This window comes from Musca domestica, unplaced genomic scaffold (assembly GCF_030504385.1).
Source record: "Musca domestica strain aabys unplaced genomic scaffold, Musca_domestica.polishedcontigs.V.1.1 1, whole genome shotgun sequence".
Taxonomy (NCBI): Eukaryota; Metazoa; Arthropoda; class Insecta; order Diptera; family Muscidae; genus Musca; species Musca domestica.
The window spans coordinates 47038034-47064218 of record NW_026712114.1 but is presented as its reverse complement, the minus strand read 5'-3'; the positions used below and the strand labels follow the sequence as shown (position 1 = coordinate 47064218).

The following is a 26185-nucleotide window of genomic DNA, read 5'->3' as shown; positions in this document are numbered from 1 at the left end:
ATAGATTTTGATTTTGTACCAAATATCTCATAGAGCTCTGAAATGCCCTGTATAAACCTTTTTACGAAAGCTCTACTAAATATGCATAGTGGTGTGGGGTATCATATAGTCGGCCCCGCCCGACTTTTGAGCTTTCCTTACTGGTTTTTTTATAACTCACAACCCCGATCCACTGAACACCTCAGGTCATATACGCTCGTCCATAAATACATTGAACCATGGCAATCGCATAATACATCAAATATGAAACGGGCGAATTGTTGCGATGAAACAAAATTGATAGCTGTCAGTTAAGCAGACATAATGGTGGGGGCGTTATGTAGTCGAGCGGTTAGCCAAAGGAAAGGGAGAAGTTGATACCACCCATTTAATCTTGGTTGCATTTATAGTTATTACTATGAGAATAGCTAGTTTTTAGCTCATTTTTTTCATTCTTGTGGTGGGATATCCATAGATGATATCTTATTCAATTAGGGGGTTTTTTGTATATGTGTGTTTTTCTCTTTTTCACTTTGTACGAGTATAAGTATTGAATATCGAATTACATATATAATTAACAATATAAGAAATATTGTCAAATATTTATGGAGACTAGAATGAAATTGTGTATTCACAAAAGTAAGGTTTCATGACAGTCTTTTCCGAATGTTTTGCCCAGTTTTGTGATACACTACTTTTTGTGATATCCAGTTAAAGTAGCTATTTATTGTGCGAATATTTAAATAAAACAATATATTGTTGTTGCAAAATGATTTAAAAAAATAATTTTTTAATATATTGTTTTGTAGAACAGTGTTGGCTTGTTTGTTCGGGATACCGTAGTATTTTGTTGTTGCAAAATGGTCAGGCTTTATCCCTTTATTGTTGTTTTTATAAGAACAACGTTTGTTTATTAGTGGAAGAGCCACCAATCCTCATCAGTTCCCTTGTTTTTTGTCTGGGATATTCTCCCCAGAAGTTTTTTTTAAAAAAAACTTTTATGACAAAAAAAAAATTACCCAAGTGACGAGATCGTTAGCTGGTAAACATCACCATCGTTGTTCACTAATAAACAAACGTTGTTTTTATAAAAACAACAATAAAGGGCAAAGAAGATGAAGAATTTACTAATTCATGGTACAAAAGTTAACAGTAGGTTGTTAAAATTTTGCTCAAATATGTATTATGCTGCAGGACTTATGGTATTTTTGTATAGCCCCCATATAATTTAATAATGATTTAAGATACATTATTCACCGGAACTTTTTAAAATTTGGTGTTTAAAGATCGTAATTGATACTACAGTCTATGACAGAAAATTGTCTTACATGTCCACATCTTCGTATAGCCTCCATATAACGGTACCTCCATATATTCGGTATTTTGATGATGATCCAATTTAAGACAATGAGAGAGATTTAGGGGAGGATGATTTTTCTATTTCAAATCGGAATGTTTAGTTGCCAACACATTTTGTATACATATTTTTTTATAATTATTCCTTTCTCATAAAAATATGTAGTATTTTTTTCTTCAGATTTTAGAAGGTTTTACAAAGCATAAATAATTTTTCTGGCTTTACTCAAACTATGGTTTTTATACGCAAATTCTTGTAATTTTCCCTTCCATCCATTGGGAATCAAAATACCAAATAATAAGTTTGTAAAAAACTCTGTCTGAAACCCTCAAACTACCTAATATTAGGAAATGCCATTATATGTTTTGCAGGGAGAAATTTCCAAAATACCTAAAATTTGGAAGTACCGTTATATACGGTCAATATCTAAAATTTGGAAATGCCGTTATATATGATCAATACTAATAGTGGATATATCTTCACAAAATGTAGCAGGGAGTGATTTTGTCCGCTCCGAACTCAAAATGTCAAGATACTCATGATTTGGTTTAAAATTGTGGCCGAAACCTTCAAAATACCAAAAATAAGGAGGTAACGCTATATGGGCCTCACCGAAACTTGGACCGTTATGTCCCATTTTTAATGCCAAACATATTAGAGGTAATATGAATGTCTGAGCAAAATTTCAGAGCAATAAAATGCTTCCCTGAATTAATCTCCGCTTTTGGGCATATCACCCCAATGTGCGTCGTATAGATCCTAATAGTATGGCTACATTCGGTATTTTTAAGATTTTAACAGAACAGATTTATTTTTTTTTTTAAATTGCCAAAATCATTCCAATTGGTGAAGGTTATTCAAAGATCGGCCCAGCCGAACTTACAGCTTTTTTATTTGTTTTTCCTAAAAACAATATAGACAATATGGGTATAATTTGGAAACTTACTTATTCAACAAGTGCCCATATGATTAGATTATTCAAAATGGTTCGGATTTCAGATAAATGTTCGAATTTCTTGTTATTTGGCCCATATCAATATTTTTATAGGTATTAAACCAGTACCAGTACTTTATGCACATTTTAACATTTTCTCAAAATTATCACATATCTCATATAAAATCCTTCATTTCAAATTACCAATATAGTCCTAACCTGGCAGGTCGCAACATTTATATGATATTTATTTAGGTCCGATACGAAATGGATAATATTGGACTCCATGGGGGGTCAAACATTTAAATAATCATAGCAGAAGTCAAAGTATATTTAAATAATCTAATATTGATTGAGGTTATACATCGACTGATAATTTTTAACTTTTTTAGTTCACATTTAAGAAAAACTTTTAATACTCATCTTCCCAGTTTTCTTCTCGAATTTCTTAAAATTTACCCTGTCCCACTTCTATCAATCATTAGTGATCGAAACTTTTAATTTCAGTGTACTAACATATGCAGTACGCTAACCACAGTGAAACAGTACTTTGGATCACAATAGTATACTTTAAAATAAAAAATATTCCAAAAAGATTTAATTAAAACCGATGTTTTTAAGTTATTCTTCTATGTCCTTTATTTATAAAGTTCATATGGCTTAATTGAAAATTTCTGATTTTTATTTATAACCTCAATTTTCTTTTGTGTTGTCTCGATTACATTAGAAATCGATGTTATTTTTCTTTCCTCTCTGCATATGCATCGACAAGTGCCTTCTTTTAAGTTTTTTTTTTTTTTTTTTTTTTTTTTTTTTTTTTGAATAATTGTAATAATCTCCTTTTATATTTAAATGAAAATTGAAATATCTACATAATTATAATTAAAATAGACATAATTTAGTTATCCATTATGTAAGTGAATATGCTATTATGATACACTTCGAATTTTTACAAAACCCTAACACTGTTGAACAAAAAAAAAAAAAAAACACAGAACAGAATAAAAATAATATTAATAATTACGGATTTAGTTATTAAAATCCTACCTTATTTACAAGCAAATCTAAATACTTAATGTAATTAATACCGCTCCGCATAGTTTTAATAACAATGTGCTGTGCTGGTTTGGGAAAAATCCATTTACAAAAATATTATTACAACACTAAAGAGTTGAGAAAAAAAACCACCGTATGGATATGACCAAGACTAACGAATTATATTATAATTTTATATCCTTTTGGTATTTATGCCAATTATCACTAATAAACCATAAATAATTATAGCACCATGAATATCAATTCAATTATTCTTATGAATTTTTAATTTCATCACAGCCATTAAAATGCAAATGTTGTACACACAACAATTACATACATATGTGTATGTGATTTGTATAAATGAGTGAGTAATGAACGTATATGTGTGTGCGTGTGTGTTTGTAGACATAACCAATAAATTTACGTGAACACATTTATTATCAGAATAAGCAAATTAAATAATTGTTTAATTATATAGTTTAACTAAATATTAATATTATTTCGAATGAAAATGACATTCATATTATTGATTCATATGAATATTAAAATAGTTGTTGTTTGTCAGGAAGTTTTTGGAAGTTTAACGGTTTGTAACGAGTATCTTAGTATTAATTAAAAGTTCGATATTTCATTGATTGGAAACAAAAGAGTATACTATATTAATGATCGAAGAGTCAGCCAATGGTGGTCCTGCTTGAACGTTATATTTATAATATTCAAGCTGAAATTATATTGCCCTTACAATATATATTTCATATGGTTAAAATAGTTTTAGAAAGGACTTTTATTCTTATGAAGTAAGCGGTATGAAGTAAGCTATGCCATTGACATACATGAAATAATAAGTATCAAGCATATATATGCTTAAGATTTTAGATATACCTAAAGTTTTGCAATAACTTGACTCGATTAAATTAAATCCGCCGAAATCCTATAAAGAGAGTTTTAAGAGTATAATCATTTGCGCACTTCCAATGAATTGGGGTTTTAGAAACCCTCACCCTTATTAACGAAGTGGTATCAAAAATTTCCTCATCCATTTTAATAATATAAAATGCATCGTTAGTTCCATCAAATACAATCTGCCAAAAAACCCTGTCAAAATTTGAGCACTTTCATTCATTTTTCCCCTTTTTAAATGCACGAGAATACCGAATCCATAAAGTAGGTATTTGTGCAGGCATAAGATAATGTCATGAATGATTTAACCAAAATAATGAATTCATAAAATTATTTCATTTAAGTCTTCCATAAATTTCCCAACTTTCCTCGAAGTTACATAAAATGCAACACTTTCTTGGTAGTTTAACTATTTATACTCCTTTCTAGGAATATGACATTATTGGGGCCAACAATAGGTATTTCTATACGCTCAGTCCTGATAGTTACAGGATGTATACATAATTTAAGAAGATCAAAAATTGTCCCATCGGAATAACCATATCCTCAATTATTCCTACATATGTCTCTTTGGACGAAATGCTTTTCAAGACATTGTTACTACTTGTTTGGCTAGTTTGTTCCATAACTTCAATGTGGAACTAAAGTAGGGCAAACCCATTAGCCACATTTGTCAGCGTTTTCATATTTTATATTGCAAAGCAACTAAAATTGAGGAGGAAAAGTCCCCCACTTCCAAATTTTTTCAAATTTTTGGTTTAAGATATTTTGAGATCCTTACGCTTCACGTATGTAGTGCCTTCGGCTAAATTACTGATGCCAATATGAGGATTAACTTGATGCTTTTTTCAAAAATGTCCCTTTATACCGCATATTACCGCAAGAAATTTAAATATTCTACAAAAAATTAATTATTTTAAAATACTGTGATACTCTAAAATTATAGGGTTAAAGTCGTGAGGTAAAAAACTGCAACAAAGTCAAATGCCAAAATTTTTATTTTTTTTTTCCAAATTTTATTGAGTTACAGCAAAAATGTCGGAGATAGCATCAAAATTTAGAATAATTTAAGATTTGTTCGAATTGGTAACCTTTGGCACGAATTATGGCCTTCAAACACCCAATGAAACCGTCACACGCTGCCCAAAAGTTACTCTGCGGTATTTTGGCCCATTCCCGGCGAAGCGCTTGCTTGAGGTGATCGACTCTTTGAAATTTTTAAGGGCCAACCTTGCTTACCAAAATACTCCAGACACAATTGTCCAACGGAATGGTATCCGGAGATTTTGGTGACCATTGTGTGCTGGAAATGAAGCGAGGAACATCATTTTGTAACCAATCCTGGGTGGCGCGTGTTGGGTGAGATGGTGCTGAATCCTGTTGGAATGTCCAAGGTCTGCGGCCAAAATGTTTGCGTGCCCAAGGCTTTAATACACCCTCCAGAATATTTTCGCAATAATATTCGGCATTAATTCTGATGCCACGGTCGATTAATAAGAGCGGAGTGCGACCATCGGCTGTTATGGCGGCCCACACCATCACCATGACCGGCGCTTGGGTTCTTGTGGCCAACCGAAGCTGACCACGATAATTTTGTTTGTTTACAAACTACTGAAGAACAAATGTTTTCTCATCGGAGAAAATCAAATTCGGCAGTTCACTACTTTCGCCCAAGCGAAGCAACTCTTTAGCTCTTTTGAGTCTATTTTTTCTGTTGCAGTGTAAGTTCTTGTACTTTTTTGAATTTCAATGGCTTTACCCCGAGTTTATTTTTCAATATTTGCGAATGGAATATTGCGATATATTCAGCTCACGAGCCATTTTTCAGCCACTGCGACGCGGATTTCAATCAAGTCGCTTCTTTACTTTTGGAACCATTACTGCTGATGTTGCTGTCTTCTTCCATCCACTTCCCTGACGTCGGGCTACGCTACCAGTATCACGGTAACGAGCGATGGTACGAGAGCCAAAAGATTTATCCACATTTAAATGCTGGAGTGCTCTAAAGATAGCCACTTGTGGTTTTCCAGCCAAATATAAAGAAATCACACTATAACGCTTAAATTTCATCACGAAAAACTTTTTTTCTGGAAAATATAATGAGCTGTCACTGGAATAATTTTAACAGCTTTCGGACGAGTGGCTTGGAAATGACAGCAGTTTTTCATCTAACCCTGTAGTTGGTGCAAAATTCTCATTGAAAACGTCATTCTATAACATGTCACACACAAACATATTATTTACCAAATTCTACTCGCAAGGCAACAACAAAAATAAATCTGTATTTCCATTATATATTAAGAAAACATTAATTGCAACTTAATAAATTAAAATAAATACTTCGAAATATTTAATATTTTTAATGTACTTTTTGTTGTTTTTTTTTTTTTTTTTTTTTTTGGAGTTTCTGCATTATTAGGGCTATAAAACGGTGCGCCTTTCATATATTTGTGATTTCGTTAATTTTGTTATCTTTTCACACAAAATAGTGGTCAATTTAACTTGATAAAAATTATCCAATGACAATCCAAAATTCTAGGATTCAACCCAGTCCTAAGCTATAACCTCATAAAAAATTGCATATCTATTGGTCCTTAGTAAAGAACTGTCGGATGACTGCAAAATCTGATCCATAGTCTATCCCCACACAAAGTTTTGTGAAAATAAAATTTTGTGAAAATAATAATAATATAAATAATTAATATAATACCCCCACAATTATAGTATTGCAACGTGAAAAAAATATTACAAAATGTACCAATCTATATTGTTAGCCAAATTAAAAAAAAAAATAATCGGCTCCGTTTTTCCTATAGTTAATTTTTGTGTTGAACAGTGTTACTTTCAATAACGATTTCATAAATTTAAAGTTTTGAAAAAGTTTCCAACGATTTGAAATAACGACTTAAAATAAAATCAATTGTTTATTTGTATGTAAATTTTTTTACTTCACATATCGTCAAGTGATATATGAAAGTTAGAAAGTGTATGTACTGGGTGTTGTTGTCTTAGCTGACATCTTTGTATATCTCACTTGCTGTTGTTGTTGATAATATGCCAGTGACACTACCCATCATCAAGTGGATATATTTATGTGTGTGTGTGTGTGAGTGTGTGTGTGTGTGTGTGTGCGTGTGTTTATTTATGCATGTGTGTACATACATGTCAGTCCCATGATTTTAGTTGAGTGTTGAAATATTCAAAAGAAATTTTCAAGTTTTATGTAACGCATGAAAAGTAATATGTTATTGAAAGAAAACAATTACAGTGACAAGCAATGATTGAAGAATTCAATGGAATAGAATAATTTGTGTTGAATTTACTAATGAAATTTCGATTTAGCCCTCTCCGTCTGTTGTAATCACGCTAGAATCAAAACGAATAAAGATAGCAAGCTAAATTTCTGTACCGATCTGTATTTTGTCTGCAGGCAGGTCACGTTCGAAGATGGGCTGTACCGGTCGACGATATCGTATAGCCCCAATATAATGGTACTCCGATATTCATTATTTTTATGATTTTCACCACATTTCGTAATGGAATAGTCTGATATTCTACAAAATGAATTCCTCGTGACAACTTTACTCCCTGAAAAAGAATTGTCTCCATAGATCCACGATATCGTATATCCCCAACATAACTGTACCTCCCGATATTCGGTATTTTGATGATTTTAGTCATATTTTCAATGGAACTGGCTTAAATACTCTCTGTGAGTATTTTATCCCCTGAAAAAGAGTTTTCCATATAGTTATACGATATCGTGTGTCTCCATTTTCTCCACAAGGAGTTCCCTCTGAGTACTTAACCTTCTGAAAGACCTCCCAAAATTTGGTATTTTGATGATTTTTGCCACATTTCTCAGTGGATTAGTCTGAAAATCCACACAAGGAGTTCCCTCTGAGTACTTTACTCCCTAGAAGAGAGTTGTCTATATAGGTCTACGTTATAGTATAGCACTCATATAACATTACCCCACTGTCGGTATTTCCAGGATTTTCGCGACATTATTCACCGGAATTGCGTAAAATTTCGTATGTGAAGTTCGTAATGAGTTTTACAGCCTATGACAGAAAATTGTCTATGCAGGTCTACCTCTTAGTATAGCCCCCATTCAATGGTATCTCCCTTTATTCGGTAATTTGATTATATAAGCGACATTATTCACTGGAATTGCGTCAAATTTCGTATTCGAAGTTCGAAATCGTTACTACAGCCCATAACCAAAAAATACTAATCCAGCACCACGACTTCGCATAGGCCCCATTTTTTACAATTTTTAAGTTCCTTCCGAATGGTGGAATGTGTAAAAAATTCGGAACTGCCGAACTAAGTTGATTTTTTACTTGTTTTTTTTATATACACTTACCGCAGGGAATACAAATACAAATGTATACCAAACATAATATGTGACATGTGGGATGAAAAGTCGCAGACAAAATATACTTTTTTGTAGCGTATCACATAGACGGACCCGTATGACTATAGCCTTTGCTTACTTGTTTTAATATCAATATTAGATCAAGTTCATAGATTTTTTATATATAATTCATTCATATGACTTTAAGAAATTAGCGTTTTTTTTCTTTAATTTTTTAAGCCACATCAACAAAAAACCTCGACACCACCTGTGTAGGAAACCCATGAATTTTCTTCCTATGTTACACACCAGTTCAGTTAAACAAACATACATATGATATTCCACTTGTGTTTGCTTCTGCCGAGTGTATGTTTTCAATACAAACTTGAATACACTTTTCAAATATTTTTTTTATTTAATAAATTTCAAAACAATATGTGAAGTTTTTTCTTGGCTTTCTTTCTCGTTTCATATCCCCGTTTTTTATGGTCCCATATGATTTTCATCAACAGCTCAATTCCATGCCAAAAATATAACACAACTAAAAACTCCACAAAAATAGCGATGAAAAGGAAGAAAATATAAACCGGAAGCACTTGTGCACATCCTATATGACAGTGAGAGTGTTTGCATGTATGTGCGTATGTGTGGCAAGTGCCAAAACATTCGCGTTTGCTTATATTTGTATTTGAGTTTTTAAGTCGTCTTCATCGGTATTTATATAGTCTGAAGTATTATACTTGGCTGTGAAGTAAACAGAGGGAAAAATATTTGCATTGTTATATATCTTTTATTATGACAATTGTAAGAATTCGGATGTATGTGCTGTGTCTTGGAAATGTGCAAATAAATATTGGGGTGAAACTTTTTAGTAATGGAGCCCAAGAAATTTTAGTTGACTTGGTTATATGTTTTTTGTTTTTTTAAATCAAATAGATTTCCTTTGTACCACACAAAGGGACAGGCTAAACATGTGGCTAAATTCACGGAAGTGATTCAATATGTACCTAAACTGTATGTTATGTTTAACTTGGGACCCCGACACACAGCTTATTCTCCTACTTTGGCCTCGGCTAAAAATATCCGTCAATGAAAAGCTTATCAATAATAACAGGACCAGTCAGAAAAAAGTGTAAAATAAAATACAGCTATAACGGCGTTCTGAAATATTGTTTTCATGCATATTGGCCTATATAGACGCCCTATGTCGTATTAATGAGTTTTCAAAAAAATATTTGAAAATTAAGATTTCTTTATATGATTTCCAATACCTCCGATACATGGCGCCTTTCATGTATTAGTGATTTCTGCAATTTTAGTTTTTTTTCAAATAAACTTGTGGACTATTTCGTCAGCTTAATATCATTCAATGACCTCCAAAATGCTATGCTTCAGCGCTGTCCTAAACTCTAACCTTATAAAAAAGTCCATATTTATTTGTCCTTAGTTTGGAACTGCAATCAATATAATTTTTTTAATATCTATTTATTTTTTGTCCCATTTGAAAGACTAAATATTTTGTGAACATCTTCCAAATCAATAGGTTTCAATTCTAATCTTAACCCTACCCCCATGCAAAATTTCGTTAAGATCGGACGATAATTGCGACCTGAATAAAACACCCACAATACTTAGTGTTGTAAGGTAAAAAGTACTACAAAGTGTACAATTTAATACTGTAAGTCAAATTGAAAAAAAAAAACATGCGATGAAAAAAATGACAAAAAATATTATAGAAAAACATTTAGATGTCCGCTTAGCCTTTCTTGAGTTATAAGCTGTCTAACTAACATCCCTTTCTTAGATAAAGGAGATTTTTTCAGCTATCAATTTCAGCATCAATGTAACGGTCAGAAGTGACCTTAATCATCTCCAAAAAACAATAGGCCTTAACCCAACCTTCAGGCAAAATTTGGTGATCGGATCTTAATCGCGACCTGTTGCGTGATTACAATTTAATTTGGACAGACAAAACTAGATCGACTCAGCTCTGCGAGGCAGGAAGATCCATATGCAACATCCTATGTCTTGGACCAATATATTTAGGTGTTACAAACTTATTGGGCAAAACTTATAATAAACCCAACACATAGTGGTGTAGAGCATAAAAATTAAATTTTTGTGGCTTTCTCTCATATTATGTCCTTCAATGACCAACTTGAACAATTATCAACGGTATCACATCTGGGGAAAATGTGGACCTGTATGGACAAATGTCTCTCACAGGATATAGATCCCATTGCGAACTCCTCACTCTAACATTGAAAAAACAAGTAAGCAAAGGCTATAGTCGTGCGGGGCCGACTATGTTATACCCTACAACACTACAATATGTTAGAAGCCCCCTTATGTCCAAATCCATATTGGAATATTTCGCTTTTGAAATTAGAATTTTGGCTAGGGACATTTGCCCAATATTTATGCACTCCGTCGGGCTGTTAGTTGTTGTAGTCCATTTTACAGCTAAATATAATCCAATGATCATCCAAAATGCTAGAATTCTTCTTAACTCTCTTCTCAGGCGTGTCGATTTTTTTGGTTCATTTAAACCCCTAAATATTTGGCGATCATCTCCAAAAGCAAGATGCCCCTCTGTATCTCCAATTTTAGACTCATCTATATGGTTTGCTTGTCTACGATATTTGGCCAGAAGTTCGTCTTTTGTGTATTTCGGATATCGCCTGTAAGTGATGCTGGTATTTTTTCACACAAAAGTAGTGGTCTATTGTGCCCGCTGTCCTAGATTTCGAGTCCTTTGGTTTCTATTTGTGACCTTTATAACGGCTGCAAAATCAGGAACATTTTTAGTTGTTGGTCCATTTCAACCCCTAATAAATTGCGGACATCTTTGAAAACAATAGGCCTAGCCCTTCTGAGCCCAGCCTTACTCTTGTGAAATTTTTCGTAAGGATCGGACGATACTTGCAATACTTATATAATATCCCCAACCTGTGTTGAAAGCTGAAAAAATATTACAATATATTATAAGTCATATGAAGTCATATGAAAAAATAAAAAATGTCACAAAATACTACAAAATCTATGTTAACATCATTATTGGTAACTTGTTATTCCTTTATGTTAAGAGGGTATTGGAGATGTTACAGACGGAATTAAAAATTTAATATATCCTCGTTTCCCTGGTGGAGAGTCTAAACCTTATAACATTTGAGGAGATTCGAAAGGCGTGAAGCCTATTCAGGTGAACATAGCACCCTGTCAAAATTAGAGAGAAATACAAATATCGCGCGAAATCAGAAGCCTCGTTAAACTTACAGGGATACATGATATTTTTTACACTTTTTGCAGAATGTTGCAGGAGAATGTTCTCCATTCTGACACCTTAACTAAATGTTATAAAATATATTAATATCTATTGAATTTAAGAAATATCAAAGATTTCGATATTTCATTGCCGTATTTCATTAAATCAACCACAGATGTACGAAAGGCGTAAAATCAGTGTAACTCATCTATGAACTCATTCAAAGTTTAACAAAAATGTTATGAAATGGCATCCATGATTTTGGAAATTCTTACCTTATGCGTTGAAGACAGCACACCCCATTACATTTATGTTTCTTTCATTTATAAAGTAACGCCAGCAGTGTGATCCATACGATTCAGGATACTTTTAAGTGAAATGTTTATGCATACGTTTCCAACGGAAACTCATACACTTACTCATATTCATATATGTGTGTGTGCGTGAGTGAATATTTGAGAAATATAAAAACGGTTATGATAAGATGAAAATCATCCATTTACGAGCAAAAGATGATAGCTTTTTTTAAAGAACAAAACAAATATTTTCTGCTCCAACCATTGTGAATTTGTTTGTATGTGTGGTTATCGAATTTTTACTGCGATAAGGAAATACGAAATTTAAGTACTTTCCGCTTAAAAAATAATGATATTGGCAAATTTTGACAGTCAATAAAAACCAATTACTCAATAGCTACAGAGGATACTTAACCTACATAAATCGTATCGCGAATTGTTTGGATTAATATTTCATTTTTTTCTCTCTCTCCCTCTTCAGATGCTCCTGTTTGCAGCACAAATACTTTAGTTGTGATTGGTGCCTCTTTGGAAGAAGCCGTACCCATACCCTGCCGTGTAAATTCAGATCCACCTGAAATCGAGTTTGAATGGACTTTTTCCAGTAGCGGTGAACATTTTGCAGTACCCTCGGCTCATTATGCCACAATACAGGAGACAACCACGACAACGGGAGACATCCATCGGACGATTGTTGAATCCAACGATACACATTTTGAAACTTATGGTAAGATTTTAAAACAAAATCAGTAAAAAATCTTCTTGAAAATAAATTCTCAAGAAAATCCTAAAACATACAAATAAATTTCTTTGGAAATACTTGACGTTTTTTTTTTTTTCTTAAAATTTGTTTTGTTCTTTTCTTGTTCTCCTATTTCTTCCTTTGGTTTTTTTTTTGTCTCGTTATTTTCTTAGTAGAGACTGTAAGTGAATTGATTTATACACCAAAAGGCGAACGAGACTATGGCACTTTGGCTTGCTGGGGTAGAAATTCAATTGGCAAACAATCAGAACCATGTTTATTTCAAGTTGTACCAGCTGGTAAGTTTACGAAATCGTAAAATAGAAATATTTAACAAAACTTTATCAAAATGTATAAAGAAAAATTGTTCTTAAATAGTTGTAAAGGAATTAAATTAAATATCGAAAATTTGTTTTCACCACAATTTAATTTATAGAATGTATGAAACATTAAATGTGGCGTGCATTGTGATGTGATATAAAATATTGGCGGTATTCCATATTACACTTATAATAACTAAAATAGCCCAACGTTAGATCAAATATTTTATGGTTGTAAGTTCTTATTATATCCCCTCTCATAATTAAATTAATTTTGTCCGTCCTGTTACATAAAATAGTAGAAGACCCCATAAAGTGCATATTCTGGACCAAAAACAAAGCCGTATAGATATTTGAGTCGTCAAGCGACAGACCACACAATGCCTTCAGTGTATGATACCGAAAATGGGCTGTGTCCGTTTATATTTAGATATTACTTCTATTTAACAGTATATCCTGATGTTCAATTGCATGTGAGCTACATCTCCTAAAAATCACCTGATAATTGAGATTTTCTTAATAGCATTAATATTTTCTTTTCTAAGAATCGATTGCTTAGACTTAGACCCGAAATGCATTTCGAAACCATTTTTTTAGTCAAAATTCGCTCAATTTGATATTTGATATTAGGTATTCTGATGATTATATTAAATTTTTTTCAATATAATTGCTTCACACTTGGTATTTGAAACCCACAATAGATTATTACCCCTGTAGCTTAAATTTGTCTTGTATTTTTACGTTTTGAATAGCCCCCATATAACTGTGCCACCAACTTAATGTTATTTTGTAGAAATTAACTCCAATCTTCAACAGATTTCTTCAATGTATTTATTTTACTTATGGTGAAGGGTATTGAAAGTTCGGACTCAATTATTTTTGATTGTAAAAAACATATGGTTCTTTATATAGTTCAAAGCTTTCTAAAATATAATGATTCCTTTATGTATGGTTAAGGCTCTATAAAGATCCTAAAAACGTTTTGTCTGAAAACCCAAAACACTTTCGGAAAATTTTGGAATGCTTTCAAGTTGGAATATCCTACACCCCTGGCTGATGTACAGTAAAGTTTTAAGAAAACTTACTGCGATTTCGAAAACTTAGTCAAAAATGAAAAAGAGGTTATTAAACCAAAATTGATGATATTTGTTAAAGATACACATTAAGATTATTGACTTCTTATTTTTAGAGAATTTGATATAAAAATTTTCTTCCTTTCCCAACAAAAAAAAAATATTAAGAAAGGGGAAACTCATAAAACTGTGCCAGTAAACAAAATTTATATTTGTTGTATACACATTTCGAATGTAATTTTCTTAAAAGCCGTTATACCAAGATATTTGGTGAAAATGTGCACCTTCGGTTGGCCACCAGAACTCAAGCGTTGTGTTAATATTGGGAACACAACATTTTGGCCGCAGACCTTGGACATTCCTACAGCAGATCGAAATGATAAAATTTGTTTATATTTTTGCGATTATGAAAAATATTTGCACATTTGGCGATTAAAAATTCATACTTAGGTTAATTTAAAAGGGAGACAATATTCTTTCTAAGAGAAAAGTGTGTATTAGACCATTTACCATTATAATTTATAAATATATTTTATATCCTGGCAATTGAAAGACGATAATTTAAAGTTCTCGGTACTCAGATAAAAATCCATATTATCTGATTTTAGTTACTTTAAAAATGTTATACCATGCTATGGCCCAATCTCTATATAGCAACATTACTTTTTTATGGATTTTTAATCATTTTCTTACTTTATTAGTAATTATATAAAAATTAATAGCACAGTAAGTCATTTCAGTATAAAGCAACTTAATACAAAAAAACTTTCATTTTATCTACATTTTATGTTTTTAATGGAATAAACCCGTTAATCTGACCAAAATAATGGGGCTTCCCTTTCTTTATAATGTGAATTAAACAATTAATGTTCTTTTGAATTAAATTATAAATTCTTTACAATGTGTGGATTTATTTGTTGCAATGTGATGCAAGTAAATTTATTTAAGTATTGCATGTCAAAGGGGCACTTAACTAAATTTACACTTCTCAGCTAGTTTTGTAATTAATACCAAAATTCATGTTATAATGGAAAAATGGTATAATTACCACGTTTAGGGCAATAAATATTAATTGTTACTTTTTGGTGTATGTGAGTAATAATTAACAACAATAAACCGTTGCCACATGATCTATGATGTCAGAAAATATGGTTTAGTTTGGAGAAAAATAAAACGCAATTGCTTTGTGAGGTAACTGAAAATATTTCGACACGAAAAGTTTTAATCTTCATTCCATTCTTCAGTTTTTTTTTTAGCGAAAAAAATGTAGAAAAAAATTAATATTTTGAATTTATTAAAAAAAAACTGTAAAGGGAGGCCAAAGTCGGGCTGGGTTGATTTTACGATACCCAACACCACTTTTCATATAACAAATAAAAATTTAAAGGGGAAATTCTGAGAATTAAAACAAACAACTATAATCGTTAAATCCGTTATAATTTAAAGCCTAAATAAAACTAATATAAGGTTTCCATCATATTCCACTAAATTTGACGAAGGCAAAATCCATCGTATTTGAGCTGATATCACATATTTTAGACACAATAGACGTGAAATTGGATGCAAACATATATGGGAGCTTTATCCCAGTCTAAGCAATCTTTATAAAATTTAACAAAGGCTATGCTGTATCTGATAGCTGACACCAAATATGGTTGTTGTAGAGAGTATTTTACGGCTGTGAGGGAGTAAAATACAAAATCGGATGAATCATATACATAGTGAGATGAAAAAACTGCAACCAAATTCAGACTGCTGTCATTTCTAAGCCACTCGTCTGACAGCTTTTAAAATTATTCCAGTGACAGCTCATTATATTGTTTACAATCGCACAAAAGCATTTTGGTGAGAATTATGATGGAGTCCAAGCGTGATAGTGTGATTTCTTTATATTTGGCTGGAATGCAAGTGGCTATCGTTAGAGCACTCCAGCATTTAAATGTTAATAAATATTTTGTTTCTCGTACCATCGCTCGTTACCGTGATACAAGTAGCGTAGCCCGACTGGACGGAACAAAACAGCAACATCAGCAGAAATGGTTCGAAAAGTAAAGAAGCGACTTGATCGAAACCCGCGTCGCAGTTGCCGAAAAATGGATGGTGAGCTGAACATATTGCAATATTCCATTCGGCAAACATTGAAAAATGAGCTCGGGGTAAAGCCATTGAAACTACAAAAAAAGGCAAGAATTTACACCTCAACGGAAAGAAAATAGACTCAAAAGAGCTAAAGAGTTGCTTAGCTTGGCTTTCTTTCAGGCTAAATTCGGTCGTATGTGCCAAAATGCATTCAATTCGGGCTTATTTTCACCATTTGGTGCACAATAAACGTGAAATCTGTCGAAGACATATATGGGATCTACATCGAAATCTGAACCGATATCGATAAAACTTGGCAAAGGTATTTCTGAGCTGTGTTTGATATATTTCGTTGAACATCGTTGATACGGAGTGCAAATTACAGCTGTTGAGGAGAAATTTAAAAAATCGGATGAAATATATATATATATATATATTGCCCATATTCGACGGACCCATACTTTAATTAAAAACATTAAAAAATGTGAGAAGTGCGCCTTCTAAGAACACCATTAAGCGTTTATACGAAAAATGTTCGACTGGTAAGGCTCTTTCTAATCCGAAGAGGCCATATAAAAGTCGACCAGGGCGATCGGCCGAGAATATCGCTGCCGTACGAGCCAGTGTTGAGAGGTCCCCAAGAACATCCCAAAAACGCCGTTCTCAGCAGTTGGGCATGGTTCGGTCCACTTTACAACGGATTATTCGCATTGATTTGCATTTGTTCCCGTACAAAATTCAATTGACGCAAAGAATGTTGCCTGCGGACAAGCCTCGTCGATTGGAATGGGCCCAAAGAGTCATCGAAATGGCCGAAGATGACGAGCAATTTTGGAACAAAATTATCATGTCCGATGAAGCCCATTTCACATTGAATGGGACCGTAAATAAGCAAAATTGCCGTTTTTACGCCACTGAAAATCCTCAGGAGATTCAAGAAGTGCCTCTTCATGACGAAAAAGTCACAGTTTGGTGCGGCGTTAGTGCGAAAACGGTCATTGGGCCGTTTTTCTTCCAAAATGAAAATGGCCATGCTGTTACCATCAATCAGGAGTGTTATCGCGACATGGTGATCAATTTTGTGATGGAAATTATTCGTCGAAAGCGTATGAGGCAGTTCAGGTTTCAACAAGACGGCGCTCCACCGCACACAAGTCGCATAACAATCGATTTTCTGAAGAATTTGTTTCCGGGCCGTTTGATGTCAAAAAGTGGTGATTTGGACTGGCCACCGCGTTCGCCCGATTTGACGCCGTCTGACTTCTTCTTGTGGGGATATTTGAAGTCAAAGGTTTACGTTAACAAGCCAAGGACCGTAGAAGAGCTCAAGGACAACATTCGTGAAGAAATAGCCGCTATTCCGACCGAAATGTTGGCAAAAACGATGAAAAATGCAGCAAAAAGGGCACAATACGTCATCAACGCAAGAGGTGGCCATTTGAGAGATATCATATTCAAAAATTGATGTAAACAAATCTACTTGGAACAAATTAAATGATTAAATTAAATGATTAATGATTAGAATGCAGATCATTCGACTTAGAATGCAAATCATCAATAGGAACTCGCTCCCTTCTCTGTGTTACAAACAATTGCACAAAATCATAATACCCTGACCTCAGTGTGGTGTAGGGTATAAAAATTGATATAAAAGTTGAAGCATTAATTCCCCTGCTGTTTCATAATGAAAACATTCACACTACATATTTAAGCACTCATGTTTTTTAAAAAAAATTAAATATACATAGATATTATAATTGCAATAACATTCATAAAACGTACATTCCCCAGCGTAACTTAAATCATTCTAAAAAAGTTAAGTTCTCATATTTAATGTTATTGCCTAATAAAATTACATTGATTATTGGCATTATAACAACTTTGAGATTTGATGGCAGGCAATTTAGTTAAATCACAATCAATACAAAATCAAAATCTTTACAAAACAACCAATAAAATAATAAAAAAGCATCCGAATTAAATAGAAATAAAAATCAAAATTATACATAATGATATTATTTTGTTTGTAATATCCTCTGCTCCCCATGTCTGCCCGATGTGATCTGATTATCGTTTGGATGGACCATGGGGAGCATATATTCAATGGTTTGATTGTTGTTGTTTTTTTTTTATTTTAATAATAAAACTCATGTGGTTCTTTCTATGCTTCTTCTCTTTATCCCTGTCGCTCGCCCTTTTATAGCAAAACCAGGCGCTTTACGCAACTGTACCCTAAGGCCATATGTGGTGACCTCAGCATCGTTAAATTCATCGAATCAAACAACAATGCATGCCAATCAAATGATGATGCCAACACAATATGGAAGGCACGAAACAAATTTCCCGCATATGGAATTTGTACGTGAGCGACATAATAATAACAATAATCATGCTGCTGATGGTGGTCCAGCCAGTGGTCGTGGTGGCGCTACTGGTGTTGGAAGGAATTCCAAACAAGAAGTAAATCCTGCTTCCCATGCAAGTAACAATGGAAAACATGCTAGTAAAATCCACAATAAAATTAACAATGAGGGCATCAAAGGCAGCAAAGCAAATGGTGCTGGTGGGGCCAGAACTAACAGCAATATTAATCAACAGAATGTTATACAACGCCAGCAGCAGCAGCAACAACAAATGATACAGCAAAAATATCGCCGACCCTTGAGTCCACAACAAATGCAACTTCTAAAAAAACGCACCACATTTACCCCCTCCGTGGCCTTGGCCGGTCTCAAGAGACAACAACAAGATAAAAATAAACAACAGTTGCCACAAAACAAATCGTTGTCACCACAAACCCAGCAACATCGTCCAAATAACAAAAATAAAATTGTTAACAGGCAACAACAGCAACATTCAAGCGAAGAGGCAACTGCAGCATCAGTAATAAAAGCCAAGCAGGGCCCACAGGCAGCCGCACTCACCGCATCCAAAGCATTTATCAATAATCAAAGTGATGGATTGTCATTGTCAGCCTCACCGCCAGCATCTACCACAACGACAACAACAGTGTCAGCCTCAGCAGCCCAGGGAAGCCATGGTAAAAATAAAATGCTCATAAATACTACAGGAGGCAACAAGAAAAAACTACTGAGAGCAAAACGTGCTGCTGCCACTGCCAATGCCGCTGAGTCAAAGCCAGTTGCCGGAAATGATAAAAACCACAGCCATATTAAGAGCAACGATGATGTTGTAACTAAAATTGCCAAGAAACAACATCAGAATGGCAAGAAAACATCAACAAAACGACACAATGGAAAAGTTGCCAACAAGCATGCGGCACATGGAGGCAAGGAAAAATCTAATTTATCATTGGGTCGAGAAGCATCAATAGAGGAGTCGGCCACAAAAAAGGTAGTAGTCGCCAAAAGCAATAGGTATCAAAGCAAGAACAACAGCAACAGCAAAAATCGTGACAACAATAAACATTTGAAAAACACGCAACAACGTGCGATAAATACAATAGGGGCAATTCATCATCGTCATCAGCAGCAGCGGCAGCATGAAGAGCAACAGCCAACGAAATATCATCAGCAAACCGGCAAAGATGTGAGTGTATCAACTCATGGGGAATCATCAAAATCTGGAACACTGGCAGGAAAACTTAACCATTCCAGCAAATTGCAAAAACGGCTAGCCAAACGAGATGTTGCTCTACATTATCAACAGAAACAACAAGCTGCCGATGAGGAATCTAGAGCCACTGCTGTTGGATCTGAGACATCAAAAATATACTATCAAACATTGCAGCAAGAGCATTTAACGACAGACAAGGCTAATGAATATGACTCTAATGGTAGCAAGGAGCATTCCAGCAATCAGCATGAATTTAATAATGCTCTGCGACATACAGCGGCGGGGAATATCCAGGGGGCAGGAGACAACTCAATTGAATTGCAGGATAAAAAGAGAATACGCAAATCATTAAATCCAAATGAGGATAATAAAGAAATATTCTATGCTCAGCTTTTAAGCGATAACAACAACAAAAATAACAATCATAAGATATTCAATACAACAGCAATGGCAACAAGTAAAAGCAACAACAACAGCATCATTGCAGCAACTGGTCAAACGAACAAAAATTCCCTAACATCAAGCAAAAGACAACCAAAGGTTCAAATGCCACCAAATAAACCTGAAATTACAAATCAATTGGTCCAGCAACAACAAACACAGAAACAACAACAACAATACCACCACTTGGATTCATTAAAATCCTACGATGATGATCTCAATAGCAAGGAGTCTATAAATGCCGCTGGCCCTGGACCAAATCCTTCGGTAGATGAAAGTGATGACGACGACCCAACAATGGCTTTGGAGAGTGTAGATATATTTGAGAATAATATTTTACAATACAATAAACACAACAGCAACAATAGCAATAGTTTACTCAATGAAATTCCCAACCAGGATGAAGACAATGAAACACTGGTCGGTCTGGACGATGATAATGAAGACCTACATCAAACAGCCGAATTAATGGAAGAGGATGATGAAGATATGGGCCTTGAAGAGGAGGAGGACGATTTAGATATGGAAGCTGATGTTGATGAGACCGATGATGATTTGTTGGCCGAAATTGTTGAAGATTATTCCTTGAATGATTCCAAAGTCCTGGATGAGGTTTTATCGAGCCTAGATAGTGCAATGCAAAGGCAAAACGTTAATTATTCAGCAGTAGCTGCAGCAGCAGCAGCAACTACGACATCAACGACGACAACAACAACCACAGCATCAACGTCAACACGAACACCAGCATCATCTCTACCCGTAGCCAGTGCATTGACACAACAGAGGGATAATAGCAATAACAACAACAACAACAACAGAAGAAATGAACACAATAACAATCAGCAAAATGATGACCATCATCATTATTATCATCATCAACAACAACAGTACCTGAATGGCCACTCACCTTATCCCCCACCGGCCGATACCGAGCGTGCCGATGATGTCGATGACAATACCACCACCGCCGACAACGACAGCCTGGATACAAATGATCTGAATAATGAACCACATTTTGATTATTCACGTATGGAATATAGCTTTCACAATGGCATTGCTACCCACAGTCTTGTAAGTCCTTATGGTGGTCCGGTCGCCTCGGCCTCTGACATGTTGGGTAACGGCATCGGTGGCATCGGCAATGGTGGCGGGGGTGGTACCATCAATTTTGACAATTACGATAATATCATCTACTCGACCATGGAACTGGAATGTATGCCCGGCTATGATGGTGGCCTGCAACAGCATTACTATTTGGAAGCGTACGATTCGAAAACAAAGAAATTACGTTTGAACACAACGAGCACATATGCCGATGTACCGATATTTCGTATTGATTTAAGTGGTAAGTAGGAATGATGCTTTACTTTTGTGTATTTCCTCTTAAAATACAAATATGTATGCTACCAACAATGTGACCGAAGACCAAATAAAGGGGTAATTTGTTGGGGTAGTGTAAATATGTGGGTATATTTATGGAAACTAAATGGGATCTTATCAAATATGTAAATGCGGTAGCTATGTTACTTGGCCTTCAACGAAAATCAGTCATCGATATGTTATATTGCATTTGAATGACTTAAATGTCTTGTGGTAAAGCATCATTGAAAGCTTTATCAATGGATAGATTTTGATTCTGAAATCACAAAGTTCTTATTTGAAATAAATTTTATTTTGAAAGAAAATATTTCTAATCTTGGTTGGCTATTGGCTGTTGTATTTGGCATATTTAAGCAACCAAATTTTATGAAATTTATATATGCAACCAAATGTTAATCGAAGTAATATTGACAATCATAAGGAAAAGATCCGTTAAGACAACAGAATTTCGAATGTAATAAATACGATTTTCTTTAGACGATGTAGGGACGATTTTGTACGATTTTTATAAGCGAATTTTTAAAAATGTTTTTGGAAGCCATTTATTTTTAAAACCAGTAAGAAAAGGCAATAGTCCGGCTGTGCATTCTTTATGATACCCAATATCACTATGGATATTAAGTAGAGGTCATTGTATCAAATAACCGTTCATGTAGTCAATTTAGGCATTAATTGCGTATAAACGCTTTAGAGCGGTTTAAATTTGAAATAGGTTAAGACTAAACTATAGAAGCTATATCTTAATCAAATTCCACTAAACATGACTAAAGTAAATTTATATTGTATGTGTCCTCTCAAACCAAATATCGTTGCTACGGAGTGCATGTTATGACTTTCTGAACATTTAAATATAAAATCAGATGACACTACTTTATTTGGTGAAATGCCGCGTTCTGGATTTACACAAACTTAGAGGGACATATATATGGAAGATATATCCAAATCTGAACCCATCTCAACAAAAAGTTATTTTTAGGATATGCCTAGTATTATGTACCGGAAATCCTTGTTATGTAGTGTATAATACGGATTTGGATGACTTAGATATAAACCAGTAAAAAAAATCAAAAAGTCGGGGCGAATACCTTAGACCACTATGCATATTTAGTAGAGGTCCCGTAACAAAAGAATTTATTTCAAGTATATCATACCACCTATCAGCATTTGGCTTTAGAGCAGTTAAAGTTAGATAAAGAGTGCATAATATCACTTGGAGAAGGATTATATTAAAAAAATATATATCGGAAACGAGTTGTACAAAATGGAAACTTACGTCCCGAAATTCACTACATTTCGGCTGATATTAGCCATTATTTGCACAATAACACTGACATCGAATTAAGGATATATATGGGAGCTATATCCAAATCTGAACCGATCTTGATAAAATTTGGCAGATGTATTTCTGGGCTGTATCTGATAACTGGTACCAAATATCATTGTTGTCGAATGCATATTACGAATGTGAGGGACTTAAACACCAAATCGGATGAAACATATATACGAGACCTATAGCTATATCTGAACCGATTTTCTCCAAAGTTAATGTACTTGCTTCTAGTCAAAATTCGGTTGGATGTACCAAATTTAAGGACTTTTGGACTGATATTGGCCATTTCGTGCACAATTAACCCGAAATCGGTTGAAGATATATGGGGCCTATATCAAAATCTGAACCGATCTTGATAAAAATTGTCAAAGCTATTTCCGACCTCTATAAGATATCTGGTACTATATATCATTGTTGTCGAAGGCATATGACGAATTTGAGGGACTCAAACACCAAATCGGATGAAACATATATATGGAAGTTATAGCTATATCTGAACAGATTCTCTCCGAATTCGATGTACTTCGTTAGACTGAATTTGGTCGGATGTAACGAAATGCAGGTCATTTGAACTTATATTGGCCATTTGGTGAACAATTAACCCGAAGTCGGTTGAAGATATATGGGAGCTATATCTAAATCTGATCCGATTATCACCAATTCCAATAGGGTTCATAAATGCATTATGTACATTATGTTCACAAGAATACATGGACGGACGTATGAACTGACATGCATAATTCGACTCAGAAAGTAGTTCTATGAAGATCCTTCCTTCTCCATGTTACAAACGAATACACAAACACATAATTCCCTTACCACTATGTGGTGTAGGTTATAAAAATTGCCTATGCAGGTCCACGTCTTCGTATAGACCCCATATAACGATACCTACCGATATTCGGTGTTTTGATGATTTAAGGGATATTATTTACGTTTCGTTTTAGGTATTATTCGTAATATGTAGGTACTAAAACCTATTACAGAAAATTGTCTATGCAGATCCAAGTCTTCGTATAGTTCCCATATAACGGCTTTCATTTAAGTGTTATTTTTCAACGGAATTTTTAGAAATCTTTCAAGTTCCTTCTCAATGGTGGAGGGTATTAAAAGTTCGGGCCGGCCGAACTTAGTTGCTTTTTGACTTGCTTAACTTTCAAAACAAACAGAATTTTTGAGCCATTTAAAACGAGTTGGAAGTACAAAAACAGAATAAAATGTAAAATGAAAACAAACCTGTCACATACAAGCTGTCACAATTTCTATTTAGTTTCATAATCCTGTTTTTTAAATTGTTAAAATTACTTAAAATTTTATAGAATTTGTTACTTCAATGCAATTTTTCAATTTACTATGTGCATATGTATTCTTCTATTACATTCATTAAAATTATTTTTCTGAAATTTTTCACAAAAAAAATTACTAGATTACATTGATATAATAATGCGAAACTGGAACCAAGATTTAAATGAATTCAAATACAAAAATCAAAGTATTATGTAAAATATTTTCCACATTTTCGGTTATGCCACAATGATATCAATTTATAGTAAATTCATTCCATAGAAATCTAACAAATTGCAGTCGATTTCAAGATAAATAAATTACATATAAAAATATGTATATAAAATCGGAAAAAACTACAAAATAAATAAAAAATTAAAAATCAATTTTTACAAAAATTCAAATTACAAAATTGAATTTGGATATTCCGAAAAATCTATCGGCATTACTTAAATAAGGTAACAAACTATCTAGCCCCCATAAATGCAATTGACTATGTGTGTGTGTGAGAAAACTTTGTGCGTGTGTGCGAACATAGGGGGTTGAAACTAATTTTGTAAAAACTATTATTTGCAAATACTGGCACGATATGACTTTAACCAATGGCAAAAGTTTAGAGTAGCAAATTTTGCTGAAATTGCTTAATGTGTTTATTTAACTAATCGCAAGTTTATGCTTCGTTTAACTTTTGGAAGCTAGCATCCAAATTAAACCCCCACCATTGCTTTTAACGAAAACCAACATTAAATAGCAAAACCATGTAAATAAGGGTATAAATAATTCAAAAACTAATATAGCAACATAAGCATAGGTGATAATTATAACAAGAACGTGAAATGCAATTCATGAAAACAAACGTATTTTAGACACGAATCAAACTTATAATACAGGGTGAGGTGAAAAAAACTGCAACCAACTTCAGACTGCTGTCACTTCTAAGCCACTCGTCCGACAGCTCTTAAAATTATTCCAGTGACAGCTGATTATATTGTTTCCAAGCGTAGAAAAGCATTTCCGTGAGAATTTTCCAGAACAAAAGTTATTCGTGATGGAATTCAAGCGTGATAGTGTGATTTATTTATATTTGGCTGGAAAACGACAAGTGGCTATAGTTAGAGCACTCCAGCATTTAAATGTGAATAAGTCTTTTGTGTCTCCTGCCATCGCTCGTTCCCGTGATACTGGTAGCGTAGCCCGACGCCATTGAAATTTCAAAAATTGCAAGAACTTACATAGCAAAAGAAAGAAAATGGACTCAAAAGAGTTAAAGAGTTGCTTCGCTTGGCCGAAAGTGGTAAACTGCCGAATTTGGTTTTCTCCTATGAGATGATGTGGGCCGCCATAACAGTCGATGGTTGCTCTGCGCTCGTAATAATCGACCGTGGCATCAAAATAAATGGCGAATATTATCGCGAAAATATTCTGGAGGTGCATTAAAGCCTTGGGCACGCAAACATTTTGGCCGCAGACCTTGGACATTCCAACAGCACTCAGCATGCGCCACCCAAGAATGGTTACAAAATGAGGTTCCTCGCTTCATTTCCAGCGCACAATGGCCACCAAAATCTCCGCATACCAATCTGGAGTATTTTGCGAAGTTGGCACTTAAAAATACCAAAGTTTCGAACATCTCAAGTATACGCTTCGCCGGAAAAGGGCCAAACTACCGCAGAGCAACATTTGGGCAGCGTGTGGTTTCATTTCATTGTCCATTTGAAGGCCATAATTCGTGCCAGAGGTGTACAATTCGAACAAATCTAAAATTTGATGCTATTTCCCACATTTTTTTCTTTCATTCAATAAAATTAAAAAAAAAAGTGTAAAAATTATG

The 26185-nt window shown here is 34.1% G+C and overlaps 1 protein-coding gene across 1 annotated transcript in view; it reads left to right on the top strand.

Annotated features, from left to right (window-relative positions):
• Positions 1-26185, top strand: part of LOC101894331 (uncharacterized) — a 531058-nt gene that overhangs the window by 470665 nt on the left and 34208 nt on the right. Inside the window, exons 11-13 of the mRNA XM_059123561.1 lie at positions 12611-12856; positions 13045-13170; positions 18547-21705. Of these exons, the coding sequence (XP_058979544.1) occupies positions 12611-12856; positions 13045-13170; positions 18547-21705 (3531 nt within the window). The remainder of the gene's footprint in view (positions 1-12610; positions 12857-13044; positions 13171-18546; positions 21706-26185) is intronic.